Source organism: Phalacrocorax carbo, chromosome 1 (assembly GCF_963921805.1).
Source record: "Phalacrocorax carbo chromosome 1, bPhaCar2.1, whole genome shotgun sequence".
NCBI classification, from domain to species: domain Eukaryota; kingdom Metazoa; phylum Chordata; class Aves; order Suliformes; family Phalacrocoracidae; genus Phalacrocorax; species Phalacrocorax carbo.
In genome coordinates this window covers 196,011,916-196,032,574 of record NC_087513.1, presented here as the reverse complement: position 1 = coordinate 196,032,574, position 20,659 = coordinate 196,011,916, and the positions used below count along the sequence as shown (strand labels likewise).

At 39.8% G+C, this 20,659-nt stretch overlaps 1 protein-coding gene across 2 annotated transcripts in view; it reads right to left on the bottom strand.

The window, feature by feature from the left end:
- ATP8A2 (ATPase phospholipid transporting 8A2) overlaps nucleotides 1-20,659 on the bottom strand; it is a 299,008-nt gene that overhangs the window by 255,092 nt on the left and 23,257 nt on the right. For both annotated transcript variants that reach the window (XM_064441126.1, XM_064441127.1), the window contains 10 exons: nucleotides 18,558-18,627; nucleotides 17,038-17,165; nucleotides 15,907-16,018; nucleotides 15,046-15,211; nucleotides 12,570-12,697; nucleotides 11,120-11,197; nucleotides 9,456-9,544; nucleotides 8,656-8,700; nucleotides 7,292-7,367; nucleotides 636-741 (listed from right to left, as the gene is read on the bottom strand). In XM_064441126.1, coding sequence (XP_064297196.1) covers nucleotides 636-741; nucleotides 7,292-7,367; nucleotides 8,656-8,700; nucleotides 9,456-9,544; nucleotides 11,120-11,197; nucleotides 12,570-12,697; nucleotides 15,046-15,211; nucleotides 15,907-16,018; nucleotides 17,038-17,165; nucleotides 18,558-18,627 — 998 coding nt within the window. The remainder of the gene's footprint in view (nucleotides 1-635; nucleotides 742-7,291; nucleotides 7,368-8,655; nucleotides 8,701-9,455; nucleotides 9,545-11,119; nucleotides 11,198-12,569; nucleotides 12,698-15,045; nucleotides 15,212-15,906; nucleotides 16,019-17,037; nucleotides 17,166-18,557; nucleotides 18,628-20,659) is intronic.

Below are 20,659 nucleotides of genomic sequence, written 5' to 3'. Positions count from 1 at the left end.
CTCAGTGTATCACTACAAATTCTAAAAACATCCTCAGAAACAAAGATAAATTTGATAGAGAACAGGACCCTACTGTTCTGTATTTCGGCCCTATCTCTCTCAGTACCACTGTGCTGCCTGAAAAAAAGGAAGAAATTGGTGAAGGATAAGCCCAAATATGACCAAGACTGCTCTTGTTGTATCGTGGCATGTATCAGCATCTTGTATCTGCATAAAGCTACTAGACCAAGACAAACAGTTTGCACTCATGCCAGATAAAGTAAGTAACCATTCATGCAGAAAAAAATCAGTACGTCCATAGGTCAGCTCTATGTAGGGAATACACTGGAAGTTTAACTTCTGCTTTTTGCCCCTGCAGAAAGAAGCCAGGGTAGAAAGTCTCATAGGAGCAGAAAGGATCATAAGCCTAGCCCAGCTCTACAGAAACATCATGGACTTGGCAGTTTTGTATGAGGAATTTGAAAGCAGTGTGCACTGGTGACAGAAGCAGCCAGATCTACTGCTAAAATCATGGAGAACATCTTGCTTTTAAAATCATTGACCTTTTCAGGAATTCCTGGACTTTCCTTTCAACCCCATCCATCCATTTCTACTCACACACTCCTTCCCTCCCTGGAAAGACAGCACCAACCAACCTGGAGAGGATGCCTGGTAGATTATTGTATTTCCTTGTCTCTCAGGAACAACAGTATGACACACGGCCAGAAGAGTGAGGAACTCCTGTATGTGCACAGCTGTGGGCTAGACAGGACATCAAGAGAGTCAAGTTTAATATTACAGACAGACTGAGACAGCTCTTCACTAACCTGAGAAGACCTCTGAGGTACCACAGACAAAAAGAAATACTCTAGTCTCCCTAGCAGTTGTCTTGGTCCCAGAAGATCAATACAGCAGAGTTAAGGGCCAGCATTAATGAACTACAGTGCTAATGATAAACACGTCACTTAAGTTACAGAAAGCTGAGAAACCAGAATATTCACCAACCCCCCCCAGATATAGAAGGCATTGGTTTTGTAGCATCCCAGGCTTCATATAGGCAAAGATGTCTGCCACAAGATGATGCTTATAATCCAGCAACAGGAAATACTACTTCAATAGCTTCCACAATAACTTTCAACAGATTGACAGTAACCACATCAGAATTAAACTGATCACAACTGCACCCTTCATGATGAACATCCAGAACTGACAGCAGGTGATCAGCCAGTAGAAGGCAACATCATGTGCTCTTCCACAGGAATACATCATCCAGTCCAACAGAAATTTGATCAATGCTCCCTACCCATTCAGCATCATGAGAAGACACAATATAAAACATCGTTCACAGACTGCCTAGTCACCAGCCACACCAAAGTGCTTAAAGACACCAGATCTACAGCTCAGTGAAGATGCTATGGCACTTAAATCACACGCCTCTGATCAGCAGATTCTGGCAACCGCAGCTATAGTGATTTGAAAGGAAATCCCCCATCCCATTCTTCCCTCCTTTCCACCCCTGCCTCTGGCACAGAATTTCCAATCTCATAGCAGTCAGGAATGCTACTCAGCTGCCCAGCTCACACCTGACACACTAACTTAATCCACAGTTCAAAGATCTTTAAGACAATTCGCTGAAAGAGCTGAAGTGAACACATCCCCCTTCACCAACCCTTCTATGTCCACAACATCCACAGTTGGCAGCATCAATATCTTACATCATCGCAGCCGTTTGCTCAGTCACTGAGTCAGAACATGAACTTCGGAGTTCTGCCTTTGCAGGAAGTCTCAGCTGACATTGAGAACTCGCACGGACTTTTTACTTATGAAAATATCATCTAGTTTCCAAAGTTTCCATTAGCATAGCATATTTTATATATACACTGTCTTAATAGAGCGACTGACTACAAATTCAAGAGCATTACAAGCACTGCTAGCACAAGTTCAGGCCAAAACCTCACTACTGTAATATTAAAACCAAGATCAGATGAATAATCATACAAGATTCTACTAAAACAGTATCCAATTAACAATTAAAAGATGCTTCTACACAATTTATTATGCTAGTGTACACCAGAATGTTTCACAACAGAAAGACCACAGTGCTTAAATGTAACGTTTTCAATTGAAAACTACGTGCCACCAGAAATTCTCTATTGCGAGACAGTTGTAGTTACATGTATTTTTCTAAGAGCATATGAAGTACTACTATCTGAAATGCAGCATGCAGTTATTCAATAAAAGCTTTTAATCACATGGAACTATTGAGACATTAAAGACTCCTCCATTTCCCAATTAAAGGGGCACTTAAAATGCAACTTCTCACAATTAGGCCAGCAGCATTCACAACTGGCTTTCAGGCATGTTAATGCTTCTCTCCCCAAGCCAAGCTATGTCACAAATATTTTAAGGAAGTTTTGTTCTATCTCAGGTCTATTTCAAGGACAAGATCAATAACAGAAAAAAATGTTGAGTTCTTGCTTCTATTTTTTTTCAAGACAGTGCACACAGCCTACACACACAAAGAAAGATGCAGTGGCAATACCAAGGTTTAATTAGTAGTAAGTAAATTACTATGAAAGCCACAAAATTGCAGCTAGCAAATGTTCTGTTAACATACGTGAACAAGAAGTAAGCATACCACAAAAGTATAATAGAAAGACTACAGATCCAGTACTTAGTCTAGTTTTACTTCATGTACTTTGAAACATTTTTCGTGAAAATATTGATGACAGGACCTTTATCTTTGCATACTGAAACTTTTGAATTGCACAGTCACAAGCCACTAGAACAACAGTTACAGCTTTTGACGTGCTGGAGTGCAGAGGCTGTGTTCAAGAAAATGAACAGATGGAGTATCAGAGAGTAGTGTGCAAAATGTGACGTTCACAGCAAATTACTGGTCAAGAGGTTACTGCTGCTCCATTATGTCCAGTGAAAGCAATGCAAGTTTGTCTCCACCTCAAAATGCATAGCCCGACAGATTCTCATTTCAGTATCCATTGCTGCAGGCCTTTGATGTCTTTCTCACACATAGATCACCTAGCCCCTTACATGCTTTCATAGTATGTGTTCTATCAGCTGGAAACAACCTGTCTCCAGTAATGTCATAGATTTTAATCCTTCCTATGTATATAATTCTGCTTTTAAGCCAACAATATAATTTGTTGCTGTCTTGGTATTTTCACAGCTCACAATTTATTACATGGCAATCTTCCAATTTTAGAGCAACAGATCAGAGGACCAGCTTATATCAGCTCCTCCACACAGCTGTCATTTGTTTCCTTTCCATATTGTTCCAGCACTGACAAAATATTTGTTGCACTGGCATGAATCAGGATAGAGGATTCAAATTCTTTTTTCAGAGCTGTGAACAGAAAAATCATTACTAGCTTATGTGGCAATACATCCCTTGCACCATGCCAAATTCAACCCCAGCATAAGACTGAAGTCCTACAGATTAACTGATTCTGCATTATTACTTTTCCTCTATTAAAGCAAGTCTCTACCATTTTAGTACTCGAATTCTTACTGATGGTTTCTGTGAGACATTCCTTGTCTGCTCATACATTAAGCTCAGCTCTATTTCTTCCCACCCCACTTCTTCGTTCTCTCTTTATCTGTAGCAGGAACAAAGCTTGTATATTTTAGACTCTTGTTCATCTGTGCACAGGCAGCTCTCAGAGTGCCCTCTCCCCCCATTTTTCTCCCTGTGTGCCAACAGCTCTGGGTGAAAGCTACTGCTTCTCTTCCTCTAAGTCTTTTCCAAAGATCCATGGAACACCTGGTGTACAACCACCTACACCAGCAAAATACACCACTGAATGAACTTTGCACACTGCTCCTGCAAGCTGAGAACTACAGACACATTGAGACATAGCATCATATTTCCAGAAGCAGGCTCTTGATTGTTATCTGCAAAGCATTATCTATGCTGAAAGCAAAGTTTCCCTTAGCTAGAAGGCACACCATTATCCGTTATCAAGTAAGGCATAGACCACTGGTCAGGGAGCTGTATCATAAGTTTTCATCCCTTTGTGTTATCCCTTATTCAGAGGGAACAAAACACTGAGTTGAAAGTTGGTCTTTTGGGGAGCAAGCTACACCCTGCAGAGCTGAATGTCTGCACATTTGTCATGCACGTCCTTCTCTGGGCCGCTTCACTCTGAAGATAGAAACAGCATTATTCTAGCCAACTGTTTACAACCTGATAAAATTACATGGAAGTCACATGTGAAGTTATTTATTCATCTCTCCTTTTACTCATAGCAGTATCTGATCAGTGCCTCCATTCACAGTATTTCCAGATGAGCAGGACTGAAAGACTTTTGAGCAAATTGCCTAGAAATGGCCAAACGGGATATTAAGGCACAGCCTAACAATTTGAGCTTACTACTTGCTTAAGTGTGGCATATTCTGCCAAGGAAGCTAGTAAAATATTGATCCGTTTTGTTACCAGAGAGAATTATGACTTGGTGTCTTAAAAAGATGTAAGCTTCCTACAGGTTTGTTCATTAAAATCCCTGGATAACAGTGTGAGGAACCACACTGTTGGGCACCTCTAGAACAGTGAAGCTGATAAGGCTAGAAGGGATCAGGATATTTCCAGCACAGGCTCAAAGAACACTAACTCTACTGATACTCAAGTACTTGTTAAATGCAAGTTTATCTCATCCAATGCCACCAAAACACGACCTATAAAGACACTGCTTTGTACTTGAGCAAAAGAAAACTACTGAAGTCCCATTCACAACAAGGGCAAAAGCAGAAGATGGAAAAATATTTCTCACCAAGCTACAACTTAATTGTCAGCTGTAAAACCATACGTTTGGACAGTTTTTAGGCAACTGTTACTTTCTGAACTAAAGCCTCCCAGAGGTTCTCACCACCTGAATTTATTTCCCCCCCCACTGTATTCTGAAGTCCAGCTTTTGATTCCAGAAGTGACATGCTTTTCATGGTCTGCTTTCCTGAAGAATTAAGAAACAGCTGACAATAGCAGTCATTTTCAAAGCTTGATGGGATAAAAGCCTCAGTTCCCACACACTTCATGAATATAAGCTGACATGTTGGAGAAATCTAAATGAGCACTTTCGCTGAGGTAAAGGCTCAACAGCACAAGTTATCTGTTCATGCGTGGCCAGCTGCTTAACTACTCATCACACATACTCACGGAATCAATCCATGCATCTGCAGCTATACCACATGCTTGTAGCTTCTTGCCCAAGCAGTAATTTGCAGGCTAAAGAAGAGAGTTTATATGTGGACTGGAATTAGTAGAGGGAGTTTGGAGAGAAGCCAAGGAGATAAACAAGTCTAGGATGAGATCCAAGTTTACTAGTTCTTTTACTTCTTGACCTCCTTCCCTGCACCCTGCATATCAGTGTAAAAAATATAGCCCCACATCAAACAGGCTTGCATCTCCATGATCAGTTTATTCACAGCACATGTGCAACTTGCAAGCACCAAGACAGACACCATCTAGCATACTTAAGTTATTTGAAATAACTGATCTTTTATTCTAATAAGATTTTACACTGTTTTTCCTATAGAAACAAGACAGCATCATACTCTTGGCACTGCTGCACAGTTCATCCAACAGAAGCTGTTACCAAGAAAAAGCACAGGCAGACAAACCTAGGTACTTGCTTCCACATTAAAATCCCAGAGAAGCCAAGAGAAACCTCCACATGTTTTCAAGACAAGTTATTTTTCTTTGGAACACTTCCTGCAGGGCAATAATTCTTGGACTGTTACTGAAGAGTCGACTTGGCCATCCCTCAGTCCTTACACACCCATGGCCCAGAAGAGCTATGAAATTTAGAGGTGATGTAGGATGCTAAAAATCCTCCTTGCAGATGGAAGACAGTCTCATGAGCACAAGTACATTATTTTTTATTTTCAACCTGGAAAGTAAATTACTTGGCACTGAAACAGCTCTAAACTAACACTTGCAACTACATTGAAAAAAAGAATAAAAACTTCAAGACCAGAACAATGAACACTTATTGAGTGTTTGTGAGAGATAGCATATTCACAACTTCAGCTGCAAGAGGGCAAAAGTTTAAAGGAAATTCATTGCCCAGCTGAGAACAGCACCACCTGACCACACAAAGCAGCTTGTGCTAGAACACCACCGTTTTATCACTTCAGTTCAATACGCAAGTCTGTAAATGGCATCTACAGCTATCTACTAGCTAAACTAAGACACTACAGAGTTTTAGGTTGAAGGAAGCTGTTTATGCACCTTAACAACTGACCTAATGCAAAAAGCTAATGGTGTAGAAACATGTGAGTCTTGCCTCTGCTCTTGTCCTATAATCCAGGCCTCATCTCACTGGTGCAGTTTGACAAATGGATCTCAACTTCCGAAGCAAACTCTCACATGTAGTCCTTGCATTCTTGTGTCTTGTGCTAAATCATCACTTCTTGGTGGGTGGCATCCATCCCTCCAGTACAGTCAGGCTCCAAAAAGATATCTTTGGCCTAAACAAGGTATGCCTTAAGTCTTACCAGCCGGAAGTTTCACCACTGACTATCTAAGTCAACTGTGCAATGACAACAGTATTTATCTGTTGAAGTTGCCAGTCAAAAGGAGACTTGATGCATCGGTTCAGCACGTAAAGAACAAAGATTTCAACTGAGCTGTCTAGACTAAGTGACACCTAACAAAGCTACCAAAATCCTTTGCCTCCTACATAAAGGAAGTATTCCTTTTACCTCCTAGAGTAGAAGCTCTACCCAGAGAGGATCAAAGAATTAGAGATATCCCAAAGTTCAGGAGCCATCTCAAGGCTAGGTGAGAAACATGATCTCACAGCCCCTATGTCCCTTCTGCTGAGTTTATTTAAATGTATTTAAGCATTTTTCTGTATAAATGCCCGAAGCAACAGCCAATGAGGGAAAGCTCAGACACACTTTATCTGTAGCCTGCACCTAAACCAGTAGCCTTCCGTTCAGAATAAGCATAGTATGGATATTTGAACAGTGTAAGTAGTTTTTCTTTTAAAGAACTACAATTTCCACCATCATTTGCTAGAAGACAGTATCCTCCATATACACTAGCATATATGAAGCTGTCTTATAGTTAGCTGGTACCTACGTTGATAAAATTATTTCTTTAATTCGGTAGCAAGACAAGTGGACAGAAAGGGGTTGGGGAGCTATTTTGTTTCCTTCCCCCCACACACTCTGTGCTTCCGTGACACACCCATAGAGCAGTCTTGATCACATAAGTAGATTCGTTTAGCATTCAGTTCTAGAGAGACCTAGAACTGGGTGTTTAAGAGACATGATATTTGAAGAGTAGACTTACATGGTCATTTTCAATATTTTGCAGTAGTCTTGGGTCATCAAATTCACACGATTCACTGGTAGAAGGAGGTAGCTGGCTGCAGAGCAAAACAACCATATTCAAGCATAACAGTGGCAACATCTCCAATCTTACTACTTCATTTATGTTATCGGGAAGCAAATGAAAAAAAGATTGCACTGTCCTTGAAACTATTGTGAAGATATCATGAGTAATGCACACAGTGCTGAAAGTGAGCAATCATTTCTTCATAACACCAGCAAGAAGCCCAAAATGGTTACCCTTGAAAGTGTATTTGACAATATTCAAGTGCCAACATACTTCCTAGGACAGATGTAGCAGAAGCAGATTTTAAGTGGAGTTGAAATACATGGATTTCAAGGTGACTTGCTTTTAAGATAGGTCAAAAAAAAAATCAATATCTCCCTTAAGTCCCTCTCCAGTCAGTCAGTTCTGCTTCAAGTTGACCACTGGAGAATTCTAAGTTTCAGTACTCTAAATTAGTACCTGTAAAAAATTCTTCCACAGAACTGACTAGGAAAGAAGCATCCAGGGAGAAAGATGGCAATGAAGGCAACAGCAACATATTGGAAGAAAGGGGCATCAACAGAAAATAACACCTCAGCCAAAATAGCAATCTGCCATCATATCACCTTTCTAAAAGGTGATCAAAAAAATCAGATGGACCAGTGGAGAAGCCCAACTTAGTTCATCAGAAAGTGCTAACAGCATTCAGTGGCTACCTGTTTCTTGGGTAGGAACTCACTTTTTACCTATAGTTGCCAAAGCCACAGCCAGCCTCTCTGGCTCTTCCCCCCTTCCTGTTAATCTGACTATACTGCAGCGACACCTGCATAGCACACCTAGGTTTTCACTCTTTCTGTGAAATGGGGTAGACCCATCACCTCTATTCATTATATCTCTGAATTAAGAGAAGTGGTTCTCTGACATGAGACACCTCCATATCAAGATCTTTCCCAAGTTAATTGTGAAGGCGTTTTAATAAAGAAGTTCCTTTTCTTCTCCTTGTCAGGTTTGAACTTAGTGATTGCAAAGAATAAATTCAGTCTCTAGCTAGAAGTAAGGTACAAACTTGGTTGTCTGCAATTATAAATAAGCACTGCATTAGCATGCATCCAAGCCACCCCAGCCATTGCCTATCCCTCACTCCCCTTCACCCACCATCTCTCTATGCAGGAGAGAGGATCCATCACCACCCACCAGCTCTGCATTAGGCTCCTGCTGGAAAAGCATTTGACTCAAACACATTGCTCCCTTGGGTTTCTCTCAGTCCCAAATTGGAAAGCAGCCTTTATATAGATTGTATTCTGTATAGCAAAGTGGGGACAAACATCTTAATATTATACCTGAAGTCTTCTGATGAACGTTCTCTTACCAGCTCAGGAAAGTGACTGAGGGGTAGAAAAAGGAAAAAAGAACATATACACTTTGCAAAACAGCAACCAAAAAAAAAAAAAATCAATAGAAAGCAAGTATCAATGAATCACACATACAAACATATGCTGGAACCATGGGTTCAGCTGTTCATATATTTGAACCAAGTTTTCTGCCTTTTGAGGTATCTAGTCACCATGAAACGCAACCGTTACCTTGCACAGAGATCTTAAAACTACCCATTTAAGACAGAGCAAAGACAAAGATTGAGTAGTCAAACCTCAAAAGGCAAGTGCTGTGAAATACTGGCATGACTCAAAAGCATCCTTTTGACATAAACATGACAAAACTAGAAGTGGGTATGCTTCCCGTGCAAGGAATATTCAACTCTATGACTACGATTACAACTACATGGTTGTAATGAAATGCTGGCTCATCTGAAGAAGTCAAAAACATGACTGATAATTGCTACCCTTGGGCTGCATCTTCTTCCCTCTGGAAAGGCCAGATGTTATTTAGCACTTCTGATTTAGTTTAAATCATGATCAGATAAGTTCAGAAGCATGTAATTATTTCTCTTTACTTCATGTGAAGTACTCCCAAAGTTTGCATTTCATCATTTGTGTTTCAGGACAACAAAGCTATTAACTGAGACCACAAAATATACCAAGATATGAAGAAGAAATTATTCTAATCCTGTTCTGATATTAGAAGTATGTACCATTAATAAGCACACATTAAGCTACAGAGTTTCTAAAAAGGTCATACCTACCCATATGTCACTCCAGCAATACTGCATTTCTTAAAGTTCATAATATTGCATGTTAGAGTACCTGTTTTATCAGAAAACAGGTATTTTACCTGGAAGAAAAGAAGTCGAATTTTCAACTTGCAAAATAACAAAACTCAAACTAGGAAACAGATTAAGTATGAGGAGCCACCTGTCTCCCAGAATTTTCAGGTATCACAGTATTGGCCAATGCAGGCTTATTACAGCTTGGTTTGTCTTAAGAAAGCTAGTTGAAAATAATAATTTAAGTTATTTAATGGCATTACTTCTTTATCTCCAAATGCAGCAAGGCCCAAATAATACGTATCAATTGCCTAGGCTCCAGTGTGGTCACTACAGAAGTACTTGCTCTGCTAGCTGAACATTCACCAAATCTTTCAACTGGACTGATGTCAAACACAATGACTAGAAATTAAAACAAGAACTCTTAAGGCGGACCCATTAGAATTTAACACCCAGCAAAAAGCTGTTCCTCAATATTTACAATTCAGTTCCAAGACAGTGCATTACACTACTAATTAACTGATCCTTTAGTTGTGCGCCACATTGCTTCTGAACACAGCATTGACTTTCAACTTGCACAGGCTCCATTTGTCAAGTGGGTACCCAAATATCTGAGCAACTTCAAGTCATTAATAATTCTAACATTATAAAAAATTTTAAAATGCACTGTGAACAATTCAATTAATAAATAAAAAAATTCAGTCTGTTTTTATAGAATCACTAGTAAGCTTTTTCCAAAATTAATATATGGGCCAACAATACACATCATGCCACAAAATATGTAATTTACTTGGTTAAAATTTTATTTGTATTTAGATTGCTTCGATGTGAAGTTATCGACCTCCAAATTATGGTAGTGTTTTTACCCAATCCCAAGGAAAAGGCCAATCAGATAAAGCAGGAAGAATACTGACTACCACCCTGCTGAGCAGCATATAGTAATTATGTATTTTACTTGCATAAATTCTGTGTCCAACACAAAATTCACCGTAATTATAAAGTTCATGTGATTCAGTTACACACCTATGACTTTGGCGGCCAAGGAAAGAAGTACCTGATGGTACTACAAAATTACAGTGGCAAAGGTATGTTTTCCAGCAACCTTATTTTGGGAAGCCCTTCCATTTTGAAGAATCTGATTTGCAGAATTTGAAACAGATCTTACAAGTTAATACACAGTTATCTTAATCTGAAAGGAAAATGGAAATGCCTGAAGGAACACAGTCAAGGTTAGAAATAGAACTGCAGTTTTTTGTCTTGTATTTCCTGTGAGGTGGTCAGAAACATGAATAACTAAGAACACAGACTGAGACTATTGGCCTGCTAATCAGCCAAACTTAGTCCTGTATGTTTTGTTCCGGTTTAGATAGTCACAACCGCAGAGCATCTCCAACGCCCTTGAAGAAGTCAGTTTAGGACAAGAGAAATTCAGTTCCCAGGCCTAAAACTGTCTATAGGACCTCTAATTTAATCCTGAGGTCTCTCATTACTTCACTTGTAAGACATGAACTACTGAAAATAAAGATGTCCCATTACCCTGAGCCACAGAGCAACAGAATAAAGCAGATTCGTACAGCATACTCTCATACCTTCTATCTTCCCAGAACATATCACACACAACACTTCAGAAAACGTCATCTTACCTGCCCAAGTTCCTCATTAAGGTTTGAGGTTCTGGCCATTGCAGGTGTATCTGTTTCAGGATAATACATATCTATGTCCTGAAATGAGAGCGAAATTAGACCTATGCCATGCAAATTAAGCACTATGGTCTCCAGTCTTTTTAGTCAGCTCCAACTGGGCTTGATTGAGTTACTCCATTGGTGGAGGTCCTGAGAACTTGAGACAAACAGCATCCCTGGCTGAACAGGGGTGTCTCCTACCCAAAGTATACCTCCGTACTACATGTACATGAGAAGAGCCAGATTACGTACAACTGAATCGTAATTTTCTTCACTGCATCTCTGCTTTAATATTTTAGTATAGTAGGAAGAAGTTCTAACAGGCATTAGCCATGCTTGCTTATCATAGGTCTTCAGTTAAAACAACGCAATTTATTCTAGCCACATCCGTGATTGAAGATATAATTTAAGTGACTAAAAATCAACTCCTCCTAGTACTACATTTAATTGGGAAGGTAAACAAAACAGCTACTGCTACACGAACCAGAGCAATTTCTCAGATAAGCTAGTCAAGCATCTCCAATACATTATCAGCAGCTCAGAACACAAATACACATTAGACCTTATTCACTTGTATTTTAGAGGAACCAGTATAACTTTAAAGTCCAAGTATTAATGCATACCAAGACAAAGTACTCTTGTTTTGGTTCAGCTTAAGAGACATCACTACTATTTTTGGTTCACAACTGGAAAGAAACACACTTTGAAGACAAAGCTTGCCCAGAGATCACTGTTTTGTTGCACGAGGCACCACCAACCCATCTCCTTACAGAACTACTACAATTCACACCAGAGGCAGCCTTACCACCAGTCCCAGGATGTAAAAAACACACCCACACACACCACACCCAAAACCCACACACACCACACCCAAAACCCACACACACCACACCCAAAACCCACACACACCACACCCAAAACCCACACACACCACACCCAAAACCCACACACACCACACCCAAAACCCACACACACCACACCCAAAACCCACACACACCACACCCAAAACCCACACACACCACACCCAAAACCCACACACACCACACCCAACCCACCCCTAAACAACAGAGAAGCTATAAGGTACTTAAGGGTTTTCAAAAGACATTTACTGAACGAGTCAGCTAAAGAGGCCTCTTCAACCAAAAGAGCCAAGCCTTACTTGTCATCCTGAAAACCTAAGATATACAAGACTGATCATTTGCACAGGGGATCTTCCTACAACTAAATTTTTTTATTTCCTGTGGAACACAGAACTAATACAGAATAAATCCTCTGAACTTGTCCCTGCCTCTCCCAGATGTTCAAGGAGAAGAGTAATCAGAAAATCTGATTAAGATTTCAGAGGTTTTTTGGTTTTTTTTTAATGTCAATTTCCAAAACTGACATTAATACATTTATTCTTGTTACTTACCCAATTTATAAAAAGAGCCTGAGTAAACTTGACAACTTCCAAAGTCACCAGAAGACTGATTGGAATAAGGTTGTTGTACAAGATTATAAATGTCAACAGATTATATCCAAAGTTGACAGACAACATTTCTGTGGACCAAAAGACACAAGACATCAGACAGAAGGCAGAAACCTGAGTGATTCAGTACAGAGGCAGTCATCTTTCTGCTGTTGGCCTGATCAGATTTCATAGTGCTAAAATAATCAGCAAGTGTGTTGAGGCATAGTCCAAGGGCCTTAATATTTCAACAGTATGTATATTAAACACCCACAGAACACACCTGGATACCCAGCATGTGTCAGATGGAAAAGGGCAAGACTGGTGGGCTATATATTAGAGAATAGAACACTTGTTGAACAATTTTTGCTAAACAGATGGTGTCAAGTATAATATTCCACACAATAACCCAAATTTCCAGGTTTATCTCATGTGTCAACTGCCACAATTAAGAGCCACCAATATCACTAGTAACATAACTTAACCATTCAGAAAGTGCCTACTTGTCTCAGTGCAGTTATAACAAATTTTAGTCTTTATTTTTTGTTTTCTAAAATCTGCCAGCATTGGCAGAATTGAGAAGTTACTCACACTAACAGTCAACTTGTCTGTTTAAAGAAATGTAAGAGAACAACTAGTAAATAAACTAAGGCATCCTGCCTAGATAGAAGAGCTGTTATTGATAGTGACAACATTGCGCAAGTTGCCCAAGTAAATCTGCCAGCACAACTGGTCCTAAACAGAAGGGGACGCATTTATAGACAGCAGGCAAGCATGGACAAGGCTCAGAGGCAGAAGATGAAGGCTCCTGTTCACAGTGCCACCCACAGCTTCTCTTTACGTCTAGAATTCTCTGCATTTGTCTGTTTTTCTCCGCTTTCCTTGACGCTTAGCAAGGTACTTCAGTCAGCATGCAGAATACCCAGCACAATGGGGTCACAGCCCACAACTAAGGGGTTTTCAGTGTCACAAGTAAGTTTGTAACAAGGCAGGGGAGCAAACTAGGAGGAGAGAGAAGCCAGAGAAAATTGCTGAAGCCTAATGAAGTCAGAGCAAGACTTCACGTTTAGTCCCAGGCACCCCCAAGTATGAGCACACATGAGTTCCATACCTTTGATCAGTTCACAGAAAGAGCAAAAAGCATGTTTGATACTGGAAAATGTTTTGGTTTGGTTTTTTTTTCCCCTCTCAATACAATCTTTATAGAAATTAGACATTTAACAAAAATTTAACATCTACCTGCTTAACCTAAAGAAGCATCTCCCCTGCGTCTGGCAGTTACAGAAGTGATAGAAATTGTGCATTCAATTTACAAAAAAGCATCTATACAGACTACTATGTCATCCTAGTTTATTACAGGTTATACCTGTTCTATATTGGCCCAAGTTCAAGAGTTAGTTGCATTCATCTTTTCCAATATTATTTCCATCATTGGAAAGCACAAATCTAAACTGCCTCATTAAAAAGCAAAGGGGAGGGAAGAGATTAAACTTTGAAAGTTGCTGATACTGCTACTAGTAGACATTACAGCTACCAGAAGAGAGACAAAAATGCTCTTTGTATCTGAATTTTTTTCATTGCTATCATAATTGCAGTTCTTAAATGCAGAAGACACCCTTTGCCATCTGTTTAGCAATCACTTTCAGTTTGTGAGAATTGTTATCAGATCTGAATCTCAAAATGTTTGTAACTTCATAGCTAGCTAATGTAACCCCCACAAGTCAGAAGTCTCCTGGAGCGGAAATTATGTCATCTTTATGTGTCTGCATAAGGCCCATCTTTATCTGAACTAATAAATTGAAGGAGTATGAATGAAATCAAATAAAGCCCCTGAATAAGGATGGTAAGAGATCAGTTTTCTCATTATAAAACTGTCAGAATCCAAAAAGAGTCTGAAACATTATCCAATAAATACAAATCATAACGTTTCTTCTCTATGAGAGCAGATCGGCATTTCTGGCTGAAAAAACAGCTACAGAAATCCTTTTCTTCTCTACATTAGCATAAAGTAGAGATCAGTGTCATCAGACTGGTACCTGCAATCCCGCAGTCAGGTACAGTCAAACATGATACCTAAGGCAGTAATATATGGCCTGCTCTAAAACCAAATTCGTGCACAGCATCTCCACAGAGCTGGAAGAACTTGAACATCAAATATTCAGGAATAACTCTTGCCCCTCTTCTGTTTCTTCCCTGCTCCCTCAGTAGCAGCCCAGTGATATTTACCTAACATTTAAAGATTTTATTAACAGAAGCCTCACTGGCAACTTGAGTTATGCCAGCCCATTCTCAAAAAAAAAGACCATCAGCAGTTACCCACAGACTCTGTTTCTTGTGTTTCTTTGTTCTTTTCTTATCTTATGCATTCATTTAGCAAAGCGAAGAGCCTGGTTGGCCCTACAGCCTGATACATCTCTTAGCACACTGCCTGCATACTCACTGTTGGAGCCAAGGTACCAGACAACTTCGCCGTGTGTTCTGTTCCATAATAAGGCACCTACAGAACTCACAAGAGCCATCACCAGGAGAATACAGAACAAAACCAGGATCTGCATGTTGGTCACTTTCTCCACGTTTGATCTCTTCAGAGGTGCTTTGGTTGAGTTCTGAACAGCAGTAGAAAAAAAAAGTCTGACAGTGGCTTATACAAGAGGGATTTGCAGAGGCAAACTCAGTCTTGATTTTGAGAGTCCATTATGGAACTTGCGACTTCAACTTTACTTAGCTCAATATTGTATGCGAACCTCAAGAAGGTAGTAATAGCAGCCAATACTCCTAATGACTCAAACTGACAGGAGATGAGAGCAAGCGAACCATTCAGTTCTAAAGGCCTACTAAACTCACCCACCTCCTGTCTGCCCATCCCACTGACAGTCACCAGAGGTGAGGAACACATACATATTGCCGGTCTCTCCAAGCACTCCCTGCCATTAGAGCAATTCAGAGACTACAGTTTTAACTTAAATACCTTCAAGTGCTACAGTTGTACATAGTCATTACTATCTCCTCAGCTGTTAAATCTGTTTTAAATGTTGTCCAGCTACTGTATAAATTAATATAAAATACATTTAGTTTTGCTTACTTATTGAAGTGTTTTGAGACAAACACCTCAATAAGTGTTTACACATGTGCACATGTAACCTCAAGGACACCAGTCCCCTTGTATTCCTCAAAGCCTCCAGGTCTTGAACAGCTACAATGGGTCAAATAATTTCATAAACTCAAGTCCAGAAGACATACAACACAGGAAAGATGATCAGCTTCTACCAGAACATGCACTAGATCTCCTTTAGGTCTTTACCTGCATGAGTTTTGTATCATGTCCTGTATACACAACAATACCCAAGACCCACTGAGTGTTTCTCAGTTGTGCACCTCTTAGCAAGATCTGGTCTGGACCAACAGGAACTGGGCTGCAAAGCAAGAAGCGTGTTTGTATTTCAATTCTTGATTACACTTTAAGAAAGTGATTCACCTTTCAGCCTTCCTCCCCCCTCAAAAAAAAAAAAAACCACACAAAGGGAATGAAGTAATATCAACTTCTATTGTACACAAAACTCAAGAGAGCACTGAAACCTGTGCAGGTCTAATCCCTGGTAAAGCACGGTACACCGAAGGTCATAAAAGGGAGCTGTTCTAGTTAGCCAAAGCTTGAGAATTTATGTGGCAACTGTAAGCCTAATCTGCACTTCAGCTTAGCTAATACGTTCTCTCACATCAAAGACAGGGAAGCATCACACTTGCAAATAGACCACCCATTCCAAGCACACGATAACCTCACATATGCCATTAAACTAACATTTGGGGAAACCTGTATTACCCACGTGATTTTCACGTGGAATAGAACTGACCTCCTTCTGCTCTTGCCTCTGACACTATTGTGCTGAGTTTTCCAAGGGGTATAGCTTTTGTGCAGGATAACAGGTACAGCAAGATGAAACCTGTTTGTTCCTACTGACCTTCCAAATTCTATGAATTAATGTACTAGAACTAAATTCTGTTCTTTCAAGAGTTGCAAAAGATCAAAGTCACACTGATAAAAACTCCAAATTTGAGATAATTTTTCTCCATAGATCTAAACTTGGTACAGCCTTTGGCTGTAGTTGGAAGCCAAAGGTTTCCCATTTCCTTTGCTTATCTTCTGTAACAAAAAGGCCCTAAAAACAGCAACCATTACTCCCACTCTTCCTTCTCGTTAGATGTTACTTTTGATAAAAAGCCACTACAATTCCAAAAGAAACCAATGCTTCCATATCAAGCAGAAGACTCCATAGGTAGATGAAATTATGTTATCTTATACTGGCAGATCCTTTAATGGAAGAGCCTCCTCTTCCCTAGCAAAACCAGTCCTATGCTCAGCATTGCAGACTGAAAACACACAGGAAGCATTTTTCCCAAACACAAATTCATGGTTTTGTTGTCAAGTCAATACCTTTGACCATCTAAGCGCAGGTTTCCAGTGAAGTCATAAAGATGACGGTTGGGTCCTTCACATTCTATCCTTCCAGAAACTTTCATCAGTTCTTCTCTTGACTGGAAACTAGCAGTTTGAGACAATCCCTGCAGAGACCAAGCCAAAGGAGATTCTTGTGAAAAATTATTATTAGAAGGAAACCTAGAAAAACAGTGCTTTCTTCCAACATTTAGGAGATTAAATGTAATTAAATGCATGGAAGTTTTCTGTCAAGTTTGTTGGTAGAGGTTCTCTTCAGTTTGGTTTCTGTTTGTTTTTAATATGTATTCAATAACTCTTTCCTGCAAGGAAGCTTCTTTAGTGACACAAGTGATCCTACTTATATAGGACTGGCTTAAATCCTTTGACACAAGACAGTTATATTACCTACATTATCTCTCTGGAACAAAGAGGAAAGTCCCATCCATAAAGCACAAATTTGCACATGTGCAGGAGGAAGGAGGAGACAAGCAGTATAAGTAGGACTAGCTTCACTCTGCAAGTAAAGCTCCACTGATGTGTTACTGCTGCTAAATATAGTCATTCCTAAGTGCAGTCTCTCTTGGGTCACTGCAGCCATTGTGCTCTGATCCTACTCAAAGTTAATTATCAACCCATCACACAACTGTAACCTAACGTATTGCTATTCCATCTCAGAGTGCACATACAACACTCCATTGCTTTTTATGTGTCTATGAACACCTCTGCTTGGTTAAGAGTGATCCATTTAGTGTTTCTGTTGCCAGATTTTGATTACAGCACTGCAAGCCAGAACAAAGCCTTGAAAGGCCCTACAACCTTATTTTAAGCACATGTCCTGAAGTAAATAAAATCTGACAGGAACTCAAGATCTGATCTATTGGGCTGACCCAGAACAGTAAATCTTATTCCTACAAAGGTAGTAAACAAGCAGGAAGTGTACATACAGCTTTATAAAAACAAATAATCTGTATTTCAAAAACCTAATCCAAACTTTTTTTTGTAATGGAAGAGGACAAAGATTCTGAACTATTTCTAAAAAACAAACTTATTTCCTCAACAAAACCAGAAATATGCAAATAAATTCCACTATTTACCACAAAGAGAACAAATGAACTTAAATATATAAAAAAGGTATTTTTGAGCACTCTGCAGAAGCAACAGACAGACTGGCACTTGTGACAGCAGAAGGTGCAGCTCTCAAACACAGCTGCTTTTTTTAAATACCACACTTGAATTCCACTCACTGGACCTTCAGCAAAACACAGCCAAGGTCTGCTTGGTTTGCCTTTGTGAGCTTATAGTACTTCCTCCAGATTAGTTCCTTACACTTGCACATGAAGCATTATTGGTTGGGTTTGTACCTGTTGAAAAGAAGGCTACAGACACCTAGAAGGAGATATACATTGGGGGTTTTTTTCTTAAACAAACAAGACTTGTTGTCACACAATCTAGACTCTGCTTTGTAGCTAGCACTAGAAAACTAAACGGGGGGGAAGGTGAAATTCAGTTTGTTTTACCTGTCGTATTTTAAGATTCGTCTCCCCATCAAGATTAGCTGTTTCAATATAGCACATGGCTTGTGGTTCACTGTAGGGAATATAAGATTTTGAATATTAAAGTTCAGTACTACTACTTTTGCGCTAAAATGGTCCACAAAACACTTCAATACACTGCAGAAGGCAAAAATCCATATTCGTGGTATATGCCCATGAAAGAGCCAGCTAAAAGTACACTGTTTACAGATGTCTGAATATGAATCTCATAGAACAATCATAGAAAAAAAGCCTAAATCAGAAGGTTAATGTGAATTTAACAAATCATGGTAAACTTAGACACCCAGAGTGAGCTACTTTACATTGCCATCCATAGAACTGCTTCAGACTGCAAGAGCTATAAATAAAATTTTAAGTACTGAACAGCGTAAAAAAAGGGGATGTGGTGGATTAAGAGGGTAGTGCTCTCTGCTGTTGACTTCTGCTGTGAACTGCACACAAAGGGTTAAGGCCACAAGGTCACCTTAAAGTTGAGGGACTTGTGGAAGTCCCTCAGGTGTTTTGGGGGGTTTTTGGGGGGTGGGTGGATGTGGGTGGTGGGGGTAGGGGAACACGACGCAGACAGGCAGGCATCCAAAAGATGTATGGTAAGATTGAAACTGAGGGCTGTGATCTGCATATTCCAGAGATGCTTTTGCCCTTACCATGGGCGGGAGCACAGAATCTTCCTCACAGAACTGAATTTTCCATTAGCCAAGGTCTCACCTATACCTAACACGGAGGAGCTCTACATAGGTAGCACCTGTTATAAGGAAGGGTATTGCTGACATGCCCCTTAAGATTTAAAAACTCTGTAGGGAAACAGTTCTGGTGGTGCCATGACAGCCTTCTCAGGCTGCTAAGGAATATCAGTTTCCCACCTGGACCCAACTATGTGCTTCTTCAGCATATCACTTTTCATACTCGAGACATTGCCATTTCTTTTCCAAAGTAACCAATTGCTTTAACAGTAAGCGTACTTAATCAGCAGAAGTCAGTAATAAAGGCTCCTTAGGACAGAAGTTCTGAAGAAACAGATAGGTACATTTATAATACAGTAAGAAGCTAGATTTTTCTCTCCAGAGGATTTTCCCTTAAGAAAATGGTTTAGAGTCTATACTTTGTCTCCTCCTACAGAGGCAACTTGAGCCTGAACCCAAGAAAGCCACATATTAAGTCCAGCTTGATTCTAGTTTTACTTTTGTCACAAACACCTTATCTACTACAACTCCGGAGGGAGACCACTTGCAAGACAATTCCTCTCACTTCCACAGAAAGGTGTGTTTCCACAAAGTCGTGTTTATCCAAGCATTTTTTTCCTCCGTGCGAGTTCATTCTCTACATAAAACTTATTTCATGTCACCTTTATTCTATGGGGGAAGGAAGAGTCAAAATAAAACTGTTCATTTCACCTCTGACAGTCAGCCCAGACACAGAATGTTAACACACACAAGCAAGAGACCCCACCCCTTCAGAGCATGCAAAGCCTTCTGGTGAACTGAGGACACTTAGTATTGTCATTTAGAAGTATCATGGGATTAATACCAATTGTAAAGCAGAGCTGCCATAGAAATTGCTGTTTATTCAAGCAAAGCTTCTCCCAAATCAACACTTTGGGTTAAATTCTCCAGTTATGTGATTATCAGTGACAACAGATTAGTAGATTAAGGTAGAACAAAGACCTGATCCATGCAAGTTAAAAGTAAATCAGAAGGTTTTGTAGCATAATACATCAGAGGAGAAGTTCAAGTAGAACAAATATTCCTTAATGCTGAAACATCAAGTTATTGATGTTGAAGTGTAGCCTAACTAACTGCATATTAAGGCTGACAACTGCTTATTTAAAATTTGGGGTTTAAAAAAAAACCTACAGCATTGTATATCATGGAATGAAGATACCTCTATCCTCCATCATGTGACAGTTCAGAAAGACTGAATTTACCCATACAGCTTGAAAAAAAGGAAAGAAAACAAAAAAACCCCACGAACTCCCAGGAATGGGAATAGCACAGTCAGAAAGGATGAAGCAGAAAATGCAGTAGCCAAAACAAAAACAAACCTAAAAACCACCCACAGAAAAACAAAGT